Here is an 18,683-nt window from a genome sequence, read left to right as displayed (position 1 = left end):
ATATGTCTATCTGTCTGCCTGTCTGTGTGTATATTTCATAATGGGGAGGGAAGGAACACCTTATTAGCTTCTGCTGTTTAAATGCTGACTCTAAATATGTAGAGACTAAACATGGGATCCTACCCAGATAACCTCTTCCAGTGTAATAACATGAGGCCATGGTGTTGTATTTCACACTCATACATTGCAGCTGTCTAGAAAATAGAAAATCTTTGCCAATCTCATTTTTGCTGAGAACAGTTTTAACATCCCATGGTTTCCTATTTGTACACTAAAAGTTTAAAATCAAAGATCTTTCTATGTCTGTGCAACTTAGTGCAGTCACTTAAAATAAAGGAGATAGCAGCAGTTAGCGCTTTCCTGTTTTTAAGACTACTGATTTATTGATTTTATTGATTTATTTTAAAGATTTTCTTTCTTTCTTTATTTAAGAGAGTGAGAGTGAGACAGTCCAAGAAGAGGGAGAGGAAGAAGTAGGCTCCTCTCTGAGCAGGGAGCCAAATGCGGGGCTCAATCCCAGGACCTTAGGATCATGACCTGAGCTGGAAACAAACTCTTAACTGACTGAGCCACCCAGGCGCCCCTATTTTTAAGACTATTTATCCTGGTATAGGAGCAAGTGAATAAAGGAGGTACAGAGAGAACAGTAGCCTTAAGAACTCATGCCCTTTAAGGATTCTAAAAATCTGTGACAAGGCCAAATGTTTTAGGGAACTTTTCTAAAATAAGCTAGGAAGAATGCATATTCTATAAGATATTAAATTTCAAGCATGAAATGCCTGGTGCCCAAATCTAAAAAGTCATTCAAACTTCAAAACTTCAAAACTTAAAAGGAAGAATCTGCCCCCAAAGACTATGCTGCTTGCAGTAGTATTTCCTGAACACATACAAAAATATGGTTTGATAGAAGGCTTTCGCACTGGAGGTTTGTCCTTTAGTGAGTCCACATTTATTTTGGAAGCTAACACATTTTAAATATTATATTCTTTTTTATAACTGCATGTTTAATTCTACCACTTCCCAAACTTTTTATTTTCTGTGGGATCTTGTAATTCCTCAATTCACAAGCTTTTAGCGAATATTTAAGGGAAAGGAATTTATAATAAAAACTGAGAGAAAATTTTCACTGTATTAATCCTGGGGAAAGAGAAGTATGTTACTGAATTTTTAAATATTTTTCTTTTGGATAAAAGAGATATGAGGAAGAAGTTTTGGGATCCAGAATATTATCAAAGTCAGAAGTAAAGACAACAGAATGGAATAAAAGTTACTATTTTGGGTAACATTTGTATAGAATTCTAGAGCTTATAAATTATCTCCTCACATTTTATCCTCATTTCATCTAGTGTTATACCAGTGTTTTATATAAATTTATGTTAATATGAATAGACCTTTCAGTTTTTCTATTTTGTTGAGAAACTGACTTTCAGAGTTACTATTTAGCTTGCTCTAGGCCATGCAAATTTTCCTATTGAAACCCACACTTACTTTTATAAATCCCAAATCTTTTTATAAATTCCAATCAATATCATTGTTGCATGATGGTTTTAGTTCTGAAAGCTAATCTGTGAATGAGTGTGCTGTTGATAGTAAAAGGCAGTATTAAAGTATATTATATGGCAAAAAAAGAAGGGCAATTCAATAGAGAAAGGATAGTCTTTTCAACAATTAGTACTGGAACTACTAGACATCCAAGTGCAAAAATAATGTACCTGGATATAGGCCTTGCACTATTCACAAAAATTAACTCAAAATGGATCATTGACCTTATATGAAATGTAAAACTATGAAACTCCTAGAACACAACATAGGAGAAAATCTGGGTGACCTTGGGTTTGATGATGAACTTTTAGATTCAACACTAAAAGCACAATGTATTTAGAGAAAAAATTTGATAAGTTGGATTTCATTAAAATTAAAACTTCTGCTTCATAAAAGAGACTGATGAGAGAACAAAAAGACCACAGTCTGGGAGAAAACACTGCAATATACATATTTGATAAAAGACTCCTATCCAAAATATAAGAAGAGCCTTTAAAACTGAACAACAAGAAAACCAACAACTTAAGAAGATTCAAAGATCTGATAAGACACTTCACCAAAGAAGATACATAGATGGAAAATAAGCACATGGAAAAATTCTCAATATCATAGTTCATTAGAGAACTGCAATTAAAATAATGAGATACCAATACTCATCTATTAGAATGGCTGAAACCCAGAATACCAACAACAAATGCCAGTGAGGATATGGAGCAACCAAAAGTTTGATTCATTGCTTGGCAGACTGCAAAATGGTACAACCACTTTGGAAAACAGTTTGGCAGTTTCTTTTAAAGATAAACACAGGCTTATCCAGCAGTTGTGGTCCTTGGTACTTACCCAAATCAGTTGAAAGTGTACATCTACACAAAGACTGGCACACGAATATATATGCCAGCTTTTGCTGTAGTTGCCAAAGTTGAAAGAAACAAAGTGCCCCTTAAGAGGTGAAGAGATAAGCAAGCTGTGGTATATCCATACAATGAAACATTGTTCGGTGATAAAAATAAATTAATATAGAAAAGACTTAATTACATTGCTAATTGAGGAAGCCAATCTGAAAAGGTTACACACTGTATGATCAAACGATAGTACATTCTGGAAAAGGAAAAACTGGAGACATGAAAAAGGCCAGTGGTTGCTGGAAGCTCAGACAGGAAGGAGGGAGAGACAGAAGGTGAGACATAGATTTTAAAGTGTGGAACTATTCTGTATGACAAAGTAATGGTGGACAAATATCATTGTACACTTATCAAAACCCAGAGAATGTAAAATACAAAGAGAAATCCTAACATAAACTATGAACTGTACTAATATATTAATGGTACTATTCATAGTACTAATATATTAATGTTGGCTTATCAACTGTAACACACTATACATCAAATGTACCACACTATAGCAAGGATAATAGGAATAATAGGGAAACTGTGCTTTGTGGGTGGGGGAACTGTGTTTTGTGTGTGTGTGTGTGTGTGTGTGTGTGTGTGAGAGAGAGAGAGAGAAGGGTTATATGAAAACTGTACTTTCTGCTCAATTCTTCTCTAAACTTAAAACTGCTCTAAAAAAGACTTTCTTTCTTTCTTCCCTTTAAAAAATATATATACTGTAGTAGACAATGAATAGGTTCACTGGGCCAGAATGCTTACTCTGCCTTTGCAGAATGATAACTAAAGGGAGTTAAAAAGAATACAACAACAAAACAGATGCCACAAGTTCCCATCTCCAGACAATGCCAGTTCCCAGGAGTAGTAGAGCAGTACATACAGGAGTTATAGTAAAGGAAGAGATGAAAGAGTCAGAATTTTTAAGAAAATGCAATAAGTCAAATTTTACATAGTGGGATTTTGACAGTAGTAATATTTTTGAGAAGCTTTATAGTTTCTAACCTACTTTTCCTTACATGGTCCCTGATCATATACATTGTTTCATCTGCTCCCACTGCCTACCAACCTCAGTATCTCTGAATACTTTGCAGCTTTTCATTATATCATGGCAATCATCTACTGTATTGTTTCCTGTTCCCCTCCCACAGATTAGAAGAATTCCCTGATTATAGAGGTGAGGCTTAGTACTGTGAGTGCCCACCGAATCAGACTCTTAGAGCTAAAAGGGAGTTTAGAAATTATCATTATCAACAAATGATCATATAATCACCCTAAGACCCAGCGACACCAAGTACCTTAACTAAGTGGCTGGAGACATGGACAGAGAGGAGGTGCTTGCCACTACTCGCCCCTGCTTCATCTGCCCAGGCTCAGGGGAATCCTAAAAGACAACCTGAAATAAGAGTCTCAAAGCCACTAAATCCCTAAATTCACTAATTCTTCCTTAGTATTGTCTCCCTTTCTTTGCTCTTCATTACCAACCCTAATATGCTCAGTCAGGTTCTCAGCACACCAAGCAGTTCTCACAATGAGTCTTCTCAAAGATTTCTGTTCTCTTCCAGCTCCAGGGCACCCAACCTGGGGCATGAGCTGAATCTTCCTAATGATACAGAATTCTCCATGGCTTCTTTTGTGTAAGAAATGAAGTTCAGACCTCTCCAGAGAGAATTTAAACTACTCCACAACTTGATTCCTTCATGATTCTCCTTAATTATGATCCTAATACTCATCCAATCTATTCCACCTCTTGTTCTCCACTCCCCAAATGATGCACAACCTCTCTTTTGTGTCTTTCTTCACATCATCTTCTCCTGGAAGTGCTTCCTTTCTTAGACAGTTTAGGAGACTATAACAGAATATTACAGACTTGGTGGCTTATAAACAACCCAAACTTATTTTTCACAGTTCTGGAGGATGAAAGGTGTAAGATCTAAGTCCTGACAGATTTGGCATTTTGTGAGGGTCCATTTTTTGGCCCACAGACATCACATCTTCACAAGACAGGAAATGGCAAAGGAGAGCTCTGGAGTCTCTTTTATAACGGCACTAATCCCCCTCATGAGTAAAGGTAGAGACTCCCAAAGGTCCCACCACTGAATATCATCCCACTAAGGATCACATTTCAACATCCAAGTTTTGGGGGAAGAAAATAATTCAGTCAATAGCACTCCCTAATTTAATGAACATCCTACCATTCCCATAAGCCCAGGTAAATATCCCTTATCCCCTAAAAAGCCATTTTTAACCATCACAGGATAATAATTTCTCTCTTCACTGAATCCCAATGATACTTCTTGCCTGTGTATTCATTATGAAATTTCATAAGTATTCTTCAAATTTTTTTTCATAATTTATATCATATACATCTTAAACTCCTTAAATGTAGGGATCTTATATTGCCAGTTTCTATCAATATGCATGCACAGAGCAGTGTCCAATGAGGGTTTATTTATGAGAAAACACATTTTATATGCAACATTGTAGGATTTCAAAATTTTTGAATCTTCTGATGCTGAAATTATGAAGAAAATTCCTTCACATGTTCTAAAAATAATGTTTCAGTGTTTAGCGACACTTTGGTTGAAGCAGTATCCTTTGGGACATGATCCAAATTCTAAATGAAATATTTAGTTTTATACAATGAACTTCTGTCAACAACTTTCTTGAAAAGCAAATTACTTTTGACTTCCTCCTTGTATATTTGATGAGAATTGTCATAACACCATCAGGTTGAAAAGTGAGATTCTTAGATGAATAACATCTCTAAAGGTTATTTAATGTTAGAAAAAATGAATCTTGTTCACCAAATGTTCTTTTATACAATGTAATTAACAATTTTATCTTTACTCCATATGGTTATCATTATAATCAATTTTTCCATTTTCTTTAACTGCATATGATCTTGTCACACCCATTTTTGTACTTTGAACATTTCCTCCCCCATAAAGGAAGAGCTTAAAAGAATTGGGAATAGAAATTCTACTGTAATTTTGATATTTCTGCTTCAAGAATATTTAGATGTTTAAATATGAATTCTCTATTTAAATTAAATTAAATTTAAATTAAATATTTAAATATGAATTCTCTACTAAGAGAAAACATGAAGTAGGATGACTTGTTATATATTTCAGGAATGAAGTAAAAATTCAGATCAACTTATCTTGGGATAAAGGTCAGTCAGATAAATTAAAATGAAGCGATCTGTTTGCATCTATCTATTTGATTTTGGCATATATATGAATTAATAGGGCCAAAGAGAATAAGGCAAACATGTATTTCTTTAACAATTGTAGCAATAGTTAAAGTAATGCCAAAATATTGAACCATAAGCTTTCAATTCTAAAGTCTGTTATGAGTTAGAACATTATCATAATCAACACTTTGAAGCTTGCACACTGGGATACAAGTTATACTGTAATCATATCACTAACAGGAAAAAAGAATCACTTTCTTAATCACTGTTAACTCAGGAAAAAATCAATATCTCCTTTTCCACTCAAAATGTATGATAAATAAATATTATTGAAGTGCTAATGCAAAGTTCCCTGACATATACCTCAGACCATAGGGATCTTCTATATCTAAAGTAAGTGCCAAGGAAGGCAAATGATGAATCTATTTACTAAATCATAATATATAAAACTATATTCCAAATGTATAATTTTTATTAATTTTTGAATTTTTCATAAATTAGAACTGAGGAAAATTTTTATATTCTAAAAATATAATTTACCTATTCTGATTAAGACTTCTAATAATGCTGAATTTAATAATGTGGCTTAATTGTTTCTTTAGCTGTTATTAGATCTACCATACACTTTACTTTACTTAGATACCTTGTTTATTCTCTTTCTCCATCCCCACCTCTGTAATACAATCTTATCTGTTATTAACTTCAGGCAATTTCTATGTTTGTGGCGCTTACCACAGTGTCTTAAAAATATCTATTGTAATAAATTAACATTTTTCAGTCTTGTAATGCAAGTCAAAGTGTTAGAAGAAATGATATATTTAAATGAGATTTTGAGTTTAAAATCATAACAGAAAATCACCAAATATCAGAACTAAGAAAGATTTTTTTTATTTTAAACAGGTCTCATTCTCCTATCTCATTTTACAAATGTAGAAGTGAAGATACAGAGAGATCAAGTGTTTTGTCAGATCACAGAATGTTGGTACTAAAGGCCACCTGAAACCTCATACAGTCAAAATATTTAGAGCTACTTAGCCTTTGTTTGAATATATGCAGTGACAGTGAGTTCACTACTCTATAAAAGCATCATATCTACTCTTTTAAGAACACTGTTTATCGGAAAATTTTTTCTTATATATAATAAAATGTGTATTGCTATGCTTCAATTTTCAATTCTTTTTTTTTACTTTTTTCTCTCTTTCTTTCTTCTTCTTCTTCTTCTTCTTCTTCTTCTTCTTCTTCTTCTTCTCCTTCTTCTTCTTTTTTAAGCTTTCATTTATGTAACAGAGAGAAACACAGTGAGAGAGGGAACACAAGCAGAGGGAATGAGAGAAGGAGAAGCAGGCTTCCCGCCAAGCAGGGAGGCCAATGCAGGGCTCAAATCCAGGACCCTGGGCTCATGAGCCAAAGGCAGCCGCTTAATGACTGAGCCACCCAGGCACCCCTCTCTCTTCTTTTTTAATATGTTTATGCACCACATGCAGTGCCCCATGCAATACATGTCCTCCTTAATACCTACCACCAGACTCACCCTTCCCAAATCCTCAGTTTCTCAGAGTCCACAATCTCTCATGGTTCATTTCCCCCTCCGATTTCCCCAAATTCACATTTCCTTTCCTTCTCCTAATGTTCTCCATGTTATTCCTTATGCTCCACAAGTAAGTGAAACCATATGATAATTAACTTTCCCTACTGGACTTATTTCACTAAGCATAATCCCCTCCAGACCCATCCATGTTGATAACAAAAGTTGGGTATTCATCCTTTCTGATGGAAGTGTAATATTCCAATGTATACATGAACTATATCTTCTTTATTCATTTTGTTTGTTGAAGGGCATCTTGGCTCTTCCCACAGCTTGGCAATTGTGGCCATTGTTGCTATGAACATTGGGTTACATATGGCCCTTCTTTAACTGAATCTGTATCTTTTGGGTAAATATTTAGTAGTGCAATTGCAGGGTCATAGTAGCTCTATTTTTAATTTCTTAAGGAATCTCCACACTGTTTTCCAAAGTGGCTGCACCAACTTGCATTCCAACCAACAGTGTAAGAGGATTCCCCTTTCTCTGCATCCTCTCCAACACTCGTTGTTTCTTGTCTTGTTAATTTTGGCCATTCTAACTGGTGTAAGGTGGTATCTCAATGTTTTGATTTGAATTTCCCTGATGACTAATGGTGGTGAATGATTTTTCATGTATCTGTTAGCCATTTGTATGTCTTCTTTGGAGAAGTGTCTGTTCATGTCTTTTTCCCATTTTTTGACATGATTATCTGTTTTTTGGGTGTTGAGTTTGAGGAGTTCTTTATAGATCTTGGATATCAGCCCTTTTCCTGTAGTGTCATTTGTGAATATCCTCTCCCATTCCATGGGTTGCCTCTTTGTTTTGCTGACTGTTTACTTTGCTCTGCAGAAGATTTTTATCTTGATGAAGTCCCAAAAGTTCATTTTTGCTTTTGTTTCCTTTGCCTTTGGAGACGTGTCTTGAAAGAAGTTGCTGTGGCGGTTGTTGAAGAGATTACTGCCCATGTTCTCCTTTAGAATTTTGATAGATTCCTGCCTCATATTCAGGTCTTTTATCCATTTTGAGTTTATCTTTCTGTATTGTGTAAGAGAATGGTTGAGTTTCATTCTTCTATACATAGTTGTCCAATTTTCCTAGCTCCTTTATTGAAGAGACTACCTTTTCCACTGGATATTTTTTTCCATTTTGTTGAAGATTATTTGACCATAGAGTTACAGGTCCATATCTGGACTCTCTACTCTCTTCCACTGGTCTATGTGTCTGTTTTTGTGCCAATACCATGCTGCTTTGTTGATCACAGCTTTGTAGGAAAGTTTGAAATCAGGCAACATTATGCCCCCAGCTTTTTCTTTTTCAACATTTCCTTAGCAATTCGGGATCTTCTCTGGTTCCATACAAATTTCAGGATTGTTTGTTCCAGCACTTTGAAAAATGCCGGTGGAATTTTGATTGGGATCTTTGATCCAGGCTTCAATTATTTAGTCCTAGTTGTGTCCTTAGGTCAAGCACAGTATGTTTAGTCCAGAATATTTTTAATGTTGTATGTTATACATGTACACACACAAACACACACACATAAAGTGATGTAGTGCAAAAGTCTAAATTTGAGGTCCTTTATGAATGAGAGTTCTGGGCCAAATAGATACCTGCCTCATTATTTGTTCAGTATCTCTTTGCCTCCTTCCTTTTTTCACATTCTCACATGCATACACACACACGAGACATAAACACACTCACATATATTAAATTGTTATACACACACATTATATATGCCTCTATTACATAGAAAGGCATGTGTACTTATATTTTGTGTCTTTTAGAAAAATAAAAATCTTAAATAAGAATACGTGAAATATATTAGAATCTTTCAAATTCCATTTTCCCTCTTTAATGTCTACTATATCAGAAACTATAAAATAAAAACCATGTTATACTCCTCTCATCCTCTAAAAACCAAAATTGAATCCCCCTTCCATATCAAAATGGGTTTATTAAAATATTAAAATTGTTAAAATGTTTCTAGGAATCACTCTCTTATGGCCCTCCGACTAATATTTCTAATCTCCTGCCCATTTCTAGATTCATCTAAATCCCACTCTCCCCAGAATATTAAAATTATTTAGCTCTATCTTGACAGGTAGCCTCTAGAACTAAATGCAATACTCTAGATGTGGTTTTACTATGAAAAATAGTGTAGGCTTGTTTCTTGATTCATTCAAGAAAGTATTTTTCCCAATATGACCTATAATTCCATTTGGTTTTCCCATAGCCATGTCATGTCTGACTCATATTGAGCTTAATGTCAAATAAAATTCTTAGTCATTTTCTATATGATATTTCCAAGCCAATTTCCTTTATTCTATACTCATGCAGTTGAAATCTCCTTTGGGTAAGAGAATGGTCCTCAAAGTGTAGATATAATAATTACTCATATAACTACACATAATATCTACATTAAAAATAGTGTCATTTTCACAGAAGGTACACATTCTGAAAGTTAAACATAAAAAATTTAATTGAGAGGCATAAACAAATAAAGGTTGAGACACATATCCTACCTATAAAAACCTGGTGGCACTTGCTGTACCAGGAAGTTTTTCTCCATGTCTTGGAGAATATCATTCAGCATTCGGACACGGATGGGAATTCTTTCCTTGGGATCATTAGCAGGACGCATCTCATCTGACTGGAAGAGTTCAGCACTCTCCCGCAGGCGTGAGGCCAGAGCTAGCAGTTGAGTGTTGGGTTGATCACCTGGTGGAGATAAATGAGTCCATCTCAGAAGAGACATCCTCAAAGGAGCAAAATAATCATTCTGCAATCATGATGTCAAAAAGGAACAGCAGTTAAAATTTTATAATTAAATTTATATATAGTTAAATTATAATATTAATCCCACAAAAATATTCTAAATATTATATTCTGCTAAGAGTATTATATTTACTGCTACCACTACTACTAGTAATAATAATTACTACTACTAATAATAATACTAGTAAATAAGTACTGATTGGGAGACTGCTATGTTCCAGACACTGTATTGAGCACTGTAAGTATTTATATTATTTAATACTCACCAAAACTTGCATTGTCATGTCTGTTTCAGAGCATCTGAGAATTAATTAAGACAAGCAAATTGTACTAGATCATCAAGCAAATGATGTCAGGCCAAAATTAGAAGCCTGATCTTTCTGACTCAAAAATTCATGCTTTTCATGACATATCCTATATTTTTGTATGAGGAAAAAAAAAAAGATTGTAAAAGAAGTTATCTTCTCTTCTGAGAGCATGAGATATGTTACTCTGTTGTGATATGTCCATGGGCTCCTTTGTTTTACTCAAAATTTCCTGTAATTTGAAGCTGAAATATATCTTTGACTTGAAAGTACACTGAAAACTATCCTATGTAATGTTTACATTGCTTGGTTTTGCTTTTGGGATGATTTTTGTTTGCTATGCTTTGTTCCTATTTGTATAACTTACTGGTCATTTTGATATGAATGGTGGCAGCAAAAATAGGACATTTCTTTGACTAAGAGTAAGGCAGCATTAGTACAGTGATAATGGCCACCAGAAACTGTAGCTAGACCACCTGAGTTCAAATCCCTGCTATACCACTTAGTAGCTGTGTGATGTTGGGCAAATTACTGAGCTTCAGTATCCTAATTTATAAAATGAATAAGATTATAGCATCTGCTTCATAGATTATGAGGGCTGAATGATGAACATTTTATAAAGTGTTACAAAAAGTATTCCCTCCAGTTAGGCACTTTCCAGCTGATGTGACTTACCACCTTGTTTAAAAAGCAATCCTTTGTTATACCATGAAAGGGACATTCCCTCATCATCTTCTTCCCAATATTCCCCACCATTTGAGTCATTCTCTGGGTGAGGCAACAGTTGGTGGTGTTGTTCTCAGGAAATTAGGTACAATTGATTCCAGCAAGGTCAGAAACTCAATACAGAGAACTATGTCAAGTCGAGGTGAAGAAATGAACATGGGCCCGATAGCTGTCCTGGCAGCCAGCCTCAACTGGCAGTCCTGAGAGCATGGCATTGATCAAAGCAAATGGAGAGATGAGGAGGCCATTTGGGACCTTTGGCTGGGGAAGTCTCAAGCAAAAGGGAAAGATCACAAAAGGACTCTTTCCAAGTGAAGTTCAAGGGTTTCCACATCCTCAAACACCTGGTCTTTGTGAAAATGCAGATTCGCAGACCCGCTGAATCTCTCCATAGAGCCCAGGAATATCCATGCTACCCATATTTTTACCCACATTTTAAAGTTTAAGAAGCACTGTAGAGAACTGAGGTGCTAAGGAAAGATGATCTGGGTTAGAATTACAGCTGATGTATAGAATATGTCTTCATAGAATTACCAACCTCTAACTAAACATTTATTGTCTTTCCCCTTCATCTGATGGGGACTATTTCACATATCACTTTCTTCAGAAACCAGCACAATTATGACACTCAATAATTGTTTACTAAATAAACAAAAGAGATTTAATAAATTATTTTCAGAAAAAAATCCAATAACCAAAAAAAACTGCGCAGAAATACGTGGTTTTCATGAGAACTATGAAGAGATTGCCACATTTATATGCTTTCTGTTCACTGACATCAACAATATGAATAAAATTAATTGTAGGAGTTCACAGGCTTTGGCATTTTGATGTTTTCAAAGTACATTCTATATTCATTAATTATCTTGTTTGATATAACAAAACCTGAGGTTGCGAGAGGAGAAGTTTTTGCTCATTGAGGATATTCAGCACTCTGTTATTTAAACAGTTATAATGATAATGCCATTTTGTGAAGTTATGGTTTATTTTAAATAGTGATGTTTCACTGAAGTTAATATATGGGGGCCTTATAGGAAATACCATTGTACAAGGAAAAAAATAAGACATAAAAAGCACATTTAAATTATACTGGAATAGAAAGACTGAACAACAGAAAAAACAAGTTCGACATCTTAGAGTCTTCCACTTAAGAAAGAAAAATCTGTTCTGATCTAACATACACTACAGAATTGAAGACATTACTACTGAATCAAGTGAGACAAATTGTACCATTCTACTTTATTTAGCTTTAAATGAATTTATCTTTCATGGTAGTGAGGATGTAGAGAACTGACAGCTTTAAGAGCTGTCTTGTTCCAGAAAGGACCCTGATAGTGAACACCTGCCATCTACACAATCCCCTATGTATTACTTCCAGGGTATAAGCTTACAAACTGAAAAGTAGCTTTACTTTCAATGTTATCTTAATCATTTGTATACATAACTGATGTTCCAAAGATTCCTAATAGCATTTTAATGACAATTAGAACTTATATGTCCATTTAAATAAGACCCAGGAACTAACATCACTGACTCTATGTAAGCTGTGATGCTAAATGATTTTTCCCCCATGATACTGAATCCCTGTTAGAATGTCAGCTCTGTGAAGGAAGAGATTGTTGTCTGTTTTGTTCATGGCCATTTCCTCAGACTAATACTATGCCTGGCATATCACTGAATCATCTACTTTGATCAGAACATTATAGTATCTGCAATATTTTTATCCTTATCTGCCTTGTCTATCTCCTTTCCCTGACTGAAAAGAACCCCACCAGGTCATCAAATATGTTTTATCTCTTTGTATCTCTAGATGCTAGCACAATATCTAAGACATAATAGTCATTTACTAATAATTGTGTTGAATAAATTTTGAATTATAAGATAATATTTTGAGATATTATACTAAATAATGCCTACAAAGTCACTTAGGGAAATGTTTGGCATATAATAAGGACAACTAATTTTGCTAAAATTCAATAATAATTGCCAAGGAAAAGAAAAAATAAGAAAAGAAGCTATTTTAGAGTAATGATAAGTCAAACTAAACTAAATTGAATTAAAATATGGCCTGCCAATAATCAATAAAAAAGAATATATAAAACTTCATTTAAGTCACAGTGAATGTCAGAGAATGGAGGACTAATTGAGGCTCTTAACAGTTCAGGTTTAATAAGCAATAAGTCCATTGACCAAAGAAAATGAACTGGGAGTTAGAGATTTCTCTCAGTGAGAGTTAATACAATTATCTTGAAGTTATATGCACAGGGAGTCTAAAGACCCAGGTCTTGGTATCAAAAAACATGTAAGAGCTCCATTTACTTAATTACTATCAATGTAGTTTTGACTAGATTACTTAATATTATTGTCCTTTAACTTCCTGGGGGAAAAAGAATAGTCATTTCAATCTCTAAGCATAGAAATCATCATAAATGGAAGTTCCTGTTATCAGAGTACACAAACTAAGTATAAATTAGCACCAACTCATTTTTCAGACATGTAAAACTACTGTGACTAATGATTTTTTCTTAGAGATGTCACTTTTCACGTCCTCAAATCAGTGCTCCCACTTCCCCATTGTTGTATCACATGCTTCCCTGTAGACACTGTAATAAAGATTCGCAATTCTATTATGTGCTGAGTATGAATCTGGAGCCATTCTTTCTTCCCAAGGACTGCATCTCGACTTCTTAAGAACAAGGAAAGGGATAATATAAAAGTTAAGGAATTAAACAACCAGCCTTCAAAAATAGTTGTCACCCTTCTGGTGAAAAGCCAAAAATTAATAAGTTCAAAAATTTTTTTTTTAAGATTTTATTTATTTATTTGAGAGACAGAGATCACAAGTAGGCAGAGAGGCAGGCAGAGAGAGAGGAGGAAGCAGGCTGCCTGCCGAGCAGAGATCCTGATGAGGGGCTCCATCCCAGGACCCAGGGATCATTACCTGAGCTGAAGGCAGAGGCTTTAACTCACTGAGCCACAGAGGTGCCCATTAATAACTTTTTATAGCATGGCAGAACATACTGATATGTGATGAATATTAAAAATCAACCTTAATATAATACAAAATAATGAAGACTGCTAGTAAAATTATCTTGTTATTTAAGGGATAATTTTAATGGACTTCTAAATTTCAAACAGAAACAATGCATTTTTTCCTTTGCCTCAAAGTAAAATACAAATGTATTTTCAGTAAATAACGTATTGAGTCCTATTTTGTGTGGTGTTCTATAAATACTGGGAGGTAGGCAAAGGCAAAGATCAAATCTTCAACCTTAATAAATTCTTAATCTAGCTAGATAAAATCCACAAGTGGAGAATAAATAAGGATCAAATAAAATAAATGCTCATGAGAAAGACTAAAGAATTTATTGTGTATAAAATATCTTAAGTAAATCCAGAGAGGAAGTGAAACTTGAAAGACAGATCATGGAATTGCCCAGAAATCAAGGGCATCTAAAATGGACCTCTTGAAGTTCTGAGACTCTTTCTACATTAAAGCAGTCAAGGATATTACATCTGTAAACAATAATATTAATTGCTACTAATTAATCCCTTAATCCTCAGCTTTTTAGAGGGTAAAGTTGCCTTTAACTTCAACCCTTCCATTTTTTTCATTGTGTTATACAAAGAACAGATCCGGATATTATAAGCAGTAGTAATATTAACTGTAGAGGAGAGAAGGAGGGAGGGAGAGAGAGGAGGAGGAATTATGAGTAAGTGGATAGATAGTGAGATAGTATTCAGATTTAAGGAGGCCAGTTCAGAAGAGGCTCTAAAACATCCTGAAGGAAACCTGTCCCTACTCCTACCTTCTAGTGAGTCATCACATTGCAGCCTTGTCCCCTTCAAGTCATTTGGGAAAGGGCAGGGGCTTTGGAATCTGATAGAGCTATCTCTATTCAATCCCTAAACCTACTGCTTAAATAGATACACCCAATGAAAACATAAACAGACCCTACCCCACACCTCACTCACAGTTTCTTCATCTCTAAATTGCTCTTAACAATATCCAGTTCAGCTCATGTGGCTAGAGTAAGATTAAATGTCACAATGGACATGAGACACTTGGCACATTACCTAGGGCTTTGAGGAGTGACCCTGAAAGTGCCATGGTGTCCTCAGAAAACTTGTTCCTCTCGAGGACCATTGTTACAGAATCCTAAAACAATTGTCAATAGTAGATCAGAAGCTCAAAGGAACTTCATACATGTCCTATCCATAAGGTCTCTAAGACATCTGGGTAAGACTAGTAACTACAGTTCTGTCTGCCCCCACTGAATCTGTATGTTCTTTTCTAACCTGCCAGGACCTGCCCAAAATACCTCTTCTCCCCAGGCACTCCTGAATCTTGATGAGTTTCATTTTGGCATAAACCCATGTGTTTAAGTCTGGTCTACAACCTTCAAGACAAATGCATAACTGTCTGATTTTAAAGAATGGTTTTACTACCTACCATTGTGGCCTTTCTTCCAAGTTTTATCCTCTAAAAAGTTTTAAATTTCAGTTTATTTCCACTTTTCTATCTTTTTGTTCTATTTTGTGGCTGTATTTTTTAAAGACTCACTCAATTTCATCTTAAATTAATAGTGAAATGTACTGGTCATACTCTAAAACTACATTTTTATATCAAACAAACATAGCTTTTTATTTTAATAGTATTTCACAGAACCTGTTCTTCTATGGATGAGCTTATCACAGCTTTAAAGGTGCTAACAATTGCAAAATCATAGCTTAGACTTCACTGATTTATAGTGACAAGGGAAAGTATGATTTATGTTTCACATAACACAGTGGTTAAAAGCAGAACAGAAGATTATTTGGGGGGAAAAATGTATGTTACTTAATGTCATTTTAAAAATATCTTGTGGCATCGCTAAAGAGAAAAAAAGAAATTGCCAATATGATTTCATCCAGGGGAAACAACAGTCCTTTATTATCCTACATTTTCTATTCTTCATGCTGGCTTCTTTAGTATGAATCACAATGAATCATCTCAGCTGGTTATTTAAAGAAGTTAAACAAACAAAACGCAGGTATAGAGAGAAATGTGGGAGCTAGTACACTGCTGATAAATAATCTAACACTGATTTTACAATACATTGATAAAAGGATATTATTTAAAAGTGCAATATGCCAGAAGACAGTAGATAATTATATCTAAACTGAATATAGTAGAAATCCCTCTTCCAAAGGCACCAAACTGGCATACTTAGAAGAATCAGGTCGGCCACTTCTTAAAAAGTATGCAAGGCATTCTGAAAATTTTCTCATATTCTAAATATTGCCCAAGGATCCAGCTAGCCAACACAGATGAAAATCCAGCATGAATTTGACCATATTGCATGGAATGAGTTCTCCCAACAGTGTCTGTCTGCCTGGTGCAGAAACTGATCTGGATATTGGCTGCTTTGGAAGAGTGAGCAAAACTTCCCTGGATGAATTAAATTCATGTGTGGTTTATTTTTTACCAGTCTCCTCCTGAGGCAGAAAGTTGGAGTTGTATATTTAATAACATGTGTGAGTTTAATTACGTTTTGGTTAAGCCAAGAAAATGAAAAAAAAAAAAAAAGATTGAATAAAATTAATCAGTATGAGGTCAAGGATACTTTATGCTCTATTATGAGCCAAGATTAAAAGTATCTTTTAAAAAAACACAATTTTAAAATTGTTGCCAGAGAGGCAATACTTACAGAAAAATGGATTGTGGTACTATTCTGTCATGGGCACAGGGTTTTACTCTTAAAATGCACTTAGGGGGGGAAAATTCACAATATAATAGACCATTACTATGATGGGAAAGTAGGAAAATGGTCAGAAGTCATTACCATATTTCAATCAATGTAGTGACACATATAAAATGTAGATACTGAAAAGAAAACTTGAAACAAATCTGAATGAAGTACTCAGACTACTGAAAGAAATTATGATAAAGGGAAGCTGTAGGAATAGCAACAAATTGTGACACAGGACATAAAAGAAAAGAAAGTATAATTCTAAGGAATACAAAAGGGATGACATGTTCTGGATAATAACTAAGGGACATTATTCAATAAAAATATGAGTTCAAAAAGAAGTGGGAGGAAAGGAAAACTAGTTTCAGGAGACAAATTCTGATACTATAGTGACAACCAGAATTTGTTGCAGACCCAGTTGTCCCATCACCTTGCTTAAACTAGATGTGGGATATCAATATATGAAATACAAATTTTAATTATTTATGTAGTTACAGTCCATACAAAAATATACCTGGGGGCGGGGGCGGCGGCGCCTGGGTGGCTCAGTGGCTCAGTGGGTTAAAGCCTCTGCCTTCCACTCAGGTCATGATCCCAGGGTCCTGGGATCGAGCCCCACACCAAGCTCTGTGCTCAGCAGGGAGCCTGCTTCCTCCTCTCTCTCTGCCTGCTTCTCTGCCTGCTTGTGATCTTTGTCTGTCAAATAAATAAATAATATCTTAAAATAAAAAAAATATACTGGGGATTGATACTAAACATATTTTTAGGAATTTGTACCCAGTGGATGGCCCATTTCTTATTGAATTTCTCTCAATTTGAGCAAGCAAGGTAAGCTACTTCTGAGAGAAAGCTTTTAAGTCCTGTTCACTCAAAATGGTAACTTCCAGATATGCCAGTTTGGGTCAAACTACTAGAAATCTAATGTGATTTGGAATTTCCATGGGAACAAAAATTTTATTTTATTGCTTAGATTTTAATTGGATGGATTTGGATTTTTTAGGGAGGACACAGGGCCAGGTACCTAATGTACCCACTCTTTACTATTTCTAGGGCAGTCCAAAGTTGGAGTTGGTGGTAATTAAAATCAAGATTGGAGATAGATGGGGTGAGGACTAGAATCACACAATTTATAAAGCACATACATAATTTTTGCATTTAGGACATCCATCATAAATTACTCAGAAAGAAAAAAAGGCATCAGATGGGTCTCAGTCACTTGTGATTGTGGAAAAGACCTGACACATATTGAAAATACGAAACTACAGATCTTAGAGGAACAGCGCACTTGGCTCAGTCACATCATGACGATGAAATACTATCTTTCTTTTTACAATGAAGTGATTGACACTAATGAATTATCAGCTAATTAAAAAAGAAAAAGTCAGATAAAGTTACCATTGTCGGTTTTTTAAAGAACAGGAGAAAATCCTGCCAACAACCATTTTACATTTAGTGAGACAATCAGAAGGTGGCAACAAGCCACACAGTTAGAACCTGTTTCCTGCTGAGTCTGGCTTGCACTAAATAAATGTGTACATAGCCAGATCAAATGAAAGTGACTTTTACTTTATTTGGTCATTTTTAGGTTTTACAATAATGGTAAATAACAGAATTCCAATTAAGAAAAAGAGCAGATAGGGGCACCTGGGTGGCTCAGTGGGTTGAAGCCGCTGCCTTCGGCTCAGGTCATGATCCCAGGATTCTGGGATCGAGCCCCACATCGGGCTCTCTGCTCAGCGGGGAGCCTGCTTCCTCCTCTCTCTCTCTGCCTACCTCTCTGCCTGCTTGTGATCTCTATCTGTCAAATAAATAAAATCTTTTAAAAAAAAAAAAAGAAAAAGAGCAGATATTAAACAGAAAGCATCAGACTCACAAAGTCCCTTAGCTATTTTGAAGTGCTGTTTTAAACATTAAAAAGTGGATAAAGTGAGAAAGAGTAAATTTAGTCAGGTTGTTAAATGC

At 35.1% G+C, this 18,683-nt stretch overlaps 1 protein-coding gene across 1 annotated transcript in view; it reads right to left on the bottom strand.

The window, feature by feature from the left end:
- NAALADL2 (N-acetylated alpha-linked acidic dipeptidase like 2) overlaps positions 1 to 18,683 on the bottom strand; it is a 756,112-nt gene that overhangs the window by 40,185 nt on the left and 697,244 nt on the right. The window contains exon 11 of the mRNA XM_082721031.1: positions 9,706 to 9,901. Coding sequence (XP_082577157.1) covers positions 9,706 to 9,901 — 196 coding nt within the window. The remainder of the gene's footprint in view (positions 1 to 9,705; positions 9,902 to 18,683) is intronic.

The sequence above is a fragment of the Mustela nivalis genome (genome assembly GCF_964662115.1).
Source record: "Mustela nivalis genome assembly, chromosome: 1".
Taxonomy (NCBI): domain Eukaryota; kingdom Metazoa; phylum Chordata; class Mammalia; order Carnivora; family Mustelidae; genus Mustela; species Mustela nivalis.
Note: the sequence above shows the minus strand (reverse complement) of the source record. Positions and strands in the feature narration are given on the sequence as shown.